The 4,224-nt window shown below is 41.9% G+C and overlaps 1 protein-coding gene across 1 annotated transcript in view; it reads right to left on the bottom strand.

The window, feature by feature from the left end:
* Positions 1 to 686: 686 nt before the first annotated feature.
* Positions 687 to 4,224, bottom strand: part of LOC111863131 (transcription factor SOX-21) — a 102,565-nt gene continuing 99,027 nt past the window's right edge. Inside the window, exon 5 of the mRNA XM_023849168.2 lies at positions 687 to 2,579. Within this exon, the coding sequence (XP_023704936.1) occupies positions 1,896 to 2,579 (684 nt within the window). The 3' untranslated portion in view covers positions 687 to 1,895. The remainder of the gene's footprint in view (positions 2,580 to 4,224) is intronic.

The raw sequence follows: 4,224 nt of genomic DNA, 5'->3' as shown, positions 1-4,224 counted from the left end.
TGACTGAGCGAAAATCGAACGAATGTGGGACCTACTGCAGGCTGAGAATATGGTACAAGACGCAAAGGGATATTAGTTGAATTTGAAACAGCATGTAAATATTACGTAAGCTATGCAAATATCATGCCTATAATCCCATGGGTTAAGAAGAGTTGCGCAGATCCAGAAGGAGACAGAAAGACGCCTTTAAAATTACTGATCATCGGAATAGGCATATAGCACCCATGCTTTGAGTAACCTGATTAAACGAGAACAATCCATGGATCTGCCTTCGGTGTCCAACCGTCTGTCTTAATCGAGTAACGTTTAAGTCACAATTTTAAAATCACGTCCACTTTTATCCTATCAAAGAATATTTGCCTCTTTCGTATATTTGCGTTTCGCAAATTGTAAATAAAAACAGTTCCAAAATTTAAGTTTTGCGGGATTTACTTTTATACGGAACCTATTATTAAATGGCATTCTTGGCCGCGCCATAGCTCAAGTGGTTAGTCGCTGGCTTCCCACCGCGGCGGCCCGGGTTCCATCCCGGGTCTGGTCAAGTGGGATTTGTGGCCGACAAAGTGGCGCTGGAGCGGATTTTCTCTGAGTATTTTGGTTTCCCCTGCCAATCTTCGTTCCAACAAATTCTCCATCATCATAATCACCCGAGGCAGGCTACAATAGGCCAATCAGTGGCCGCCGTGCCGAGTGGACCCAGTTGGAGTCCACCCCCCCCAAAAAGCGAAATTGCATTCTCCTATTTAAATTAGCAAAATGAAGTCCAGCTGCAAATGTACAATTTTCCTTGAAATATGGCACATTTTATATTGATACATAGATCAAAACAATGAGGATCCTGCACTTTTCGAAAACAAAAGCAACTGATTTCAAACATATAAATTTTTCTACAATATGGCGGGAATTGACACTCACACACACACACACACACACACAAACAACTTGTCAGTACTTTTTTGCATTTCTTTAAACTGTATCATGCTATAAAATCTTTACACCGTTAATACGGTCCTGCAGACAAGCATTCCAAACAACATTAACTTTTAATGCGTCTCCACGGCGCCCAAGAACTTGCATCACAGTTTTGTATATAAAATTCTATGTATATAACCAACCTGCATCTGTCCGTTTTCATGCACAGGACGCTTAAATATTAAATCACAGGGTACAAAATTTTCCTTCTCAACAGATATCTTCTTCGTCCATTGAATATTAACATTAATCACTTCAAATACACGAATCCCACAGAAGAAATCCTCTGACGATAATTTAACAAACAACATTTCTGCAAATAAGCACGCCCTATTCTTAACCTGACAATGGATCTTTGTATTCAGACTGAAGATGCTCAATGCTACTGACTCCATTTCATGCTTATTTCTTTGAAGCCTGAAATTCGTCTGAATAATATTTAGAAATTCAATCCTCGCTCGCTTTTTCCTCTAATAAGAACACTTTAAACCCATAAATACACACTACACTACTTAATACTGAAACAGGCGGCAAAATATCTTTTCTGAAGGTTTAAGTCATTCCTAAATTTATGCTTATATTTTGTATATATGTAACATTTTAAAACAAATTCTGATTTCAGCAGTCATTTAACAAATCACAAATTCGAGCTCTTGAGAACTGGGTGGCGTAAACTAACATTGAAACTATAAATAAAGGAGAATATGGCATCTTGTGACTCGAACCCCAATCAAGGATATAAAATTGTGCTCCGATTTTGTGGTGCGGAATATACGGAGGGATTTCCTCTGTGGAAGACGCCCATTTTCATGTGACAGTCAATACAAGCCCAGAAGGTCCAGTATGGAATGTGGAAACGGGAGCTGTTGGGGAGGGGGGCTAGAAAGCTGCCGAGGCAAGCCTGAGGGCTACGCCCTGTCAGGTCAGAAGATAACCGTTAATGGTCGCCTGAACTCGCCGCCGCCTGGTGTGGCTGCCTGGTGATAATGCCCGCTCGCGTACTGGGACATCTGGGTCATCGGGATGAGCCCCGGCATCGGGGGGCCTTGTTGGTGGACCACAGGTGCTGTACCTGGGTAATAATTTGGCAGGCCTCCGGGCGACGCTGCCGCTGAAGAAGTAGACGTCGAGGAAGCCGATGAAGACGCACCAACTTCCTGACGTTCGCTTGACGAGATCCCACTGCTGTTGCCAGTGTTGTTGCTTTTGATGACGACGTCGGGGGAGTCTGTTGGAGTCCTTGACGGCTGTGGAGCTGAGGACGCCGTGTCCGCATACATCTTACTGATGTCTAGTGAAGGGTACGCCCCGGCTGTGCTGCCTCGTTGGGAAGCCTCTGAAGGGTCATAAGCCCCCCTACTTGCAGCTGCAGCAGCAGCCGCTGCCCCGGATTCCATGTACATTTTGGAGGACTCGAAATAAGCTTTAGTCAGGGCTGAAGTTGGATCCAGATAGCCTCGCTCCATGTAGCTCTTAGCGGTGGAGTCCATGTATTTGGGGTCAGCTGAGTACATCGACATGGCGAGGGTCGAAGGTGGCATGCTGTACGCTGACCGATATTTGTCTGCCTCCATAGAGTACTTCATGGCGTCCATGGAACTCACCACCTGCAATACAATGAATGTCATTCGTGAAATAATAAGCACTTATCAATATTGTGGCATTTAGACCCGTTACTAGGGCACGACCGTGAAATAAGGAACTATACAACACTCGTGCCTAAGTAACGGTTCTGGAAATAAGCGTGTTTCCATGGTAACACAGTAATAACGTAAGTGGTGTTTCCTACCCGGTCCGTTCAGTGCTTTAGATAACTGCTGGAATTTAGTTTATGTCAGATTTTGCTATGAGAAGCTAGTAACTGAGGTCTGAGACAGTTCGGGAACCCAGAGGAAGGGGAATGTCCTCAGTTCGAAGCCGCTACCAAGCAACGACTAGTGAAGACTCTGACCGATTGAGAATATTTGGTGTTTCCTATAGTGATTTGCGAAGCGTGTAGAATGGTGTGAGCTCAATCCTTACTTGTAGTTACGAGTTGTAGGACTTTAATAAATCCGATTAGGGTCTAAACTGCGTCTATGGACACTGTCACGTGACAGTATGATCTTCTTGAAGGCATAGACCGTAATCTGTCAGTACGAGTATCCTGGCAGGGACTCGAACTGGGTACAAAGTCTCAGTCAAACCATAGATATAGTATGTAGGCGATGTTTGTGTTGTCCTGTGTAGGTAGGGACCTTACGACGGGCTGATCTGTCCTCCAAGGAGTTCTGTCAACTGTCAGAAAATTCTGAAGTGGAAGAGGCCTAGCGGGCCCAATGAATGGATGGGAGGACAAGGAGAACAGACTTTGGATAAATGACACACTAATTACATTATGAATTAATTATATACGTTAAAATTTCCTATACAATTTCAAATAATGCATCCTTACACTTCTAGCTGCTGGAGAATGCCTCGTAATATTGAAGATATACTGCTTAAGAATGGAACCATAACAAATTTTTCATTTTTTATTAGAATATTTTATCGCTGAAGTAAGAAATAAAAAGACATGAACATACCTGAGAGTGGTTCTGAGCATCTAATTAGTGATTGTAAGTTGTTGCTCGCCATAAACGTCAAATATTTTATACAAATATTAAGACATCTAATTCATATTTCTCTCTGGTGCTTTGTTAACCTTTTAGACTCTTTAGAATATATTAAATAAATTTTACTTAACCGTTCATGGAAAATTAAGGAAGGAACAGTTTATTTCTTTTGTTCCCGAATTACGTTTAATCCTAATTTTGTGCACTCTGCTAGCTTCATTTCGTAAGCAATAGGGAAATATTAGGGACTCCATTATAGTTATTGTGAGTTCACATAGGTGAAAATACTGAATATATAAGTAATGCATAAAATGCATATTTGCTTATTTTATTTTACAATTTCCTGATAATACCATCGCGAATTTCTGTAGAAATTTCAACACTTAATTTTTGCGCTTATCAACTTTATTATTGAATTCGGAGCGTAAGTCTTTGAGAATATTTCTGCGCGCGTGCAATAGGTAGGGTAAGGTTGCTATCGATGGGCCGGCTCCTTCGATGGGCCACCTCCATTATTTTGTAGTTATTGACAGTAGGCTCTAACTTGTGACTGTTTAGTGTACTACACGAAGCTTGAAAATCGCCATCTTGACTGTGAGTTGATCCACGCACAGACAAGGTTCCTATACAAGAAGGTAAGATTTTTGTACTTTTCTTC

Source organism: Cryptotermes secundus, unplaced genomic scaffold (genome assembly GCF_002891405.2).
Source record: "Cryptotermes secundus unplaced genomic scaffold, Csec_1.0 scaffold6, whole genome shotgun sequence".
NCBI classification, from domain to species: domain Eukaryota; kingdom Metazoa; phylum Arthropoda; class Insecta; order Blattodea; family Kalotermitidae; genus Cryptotermes; species Cryptotermes secundus.
This window is presented reverse-complemented; position numbering and strand designations above follow the sequence as displayed.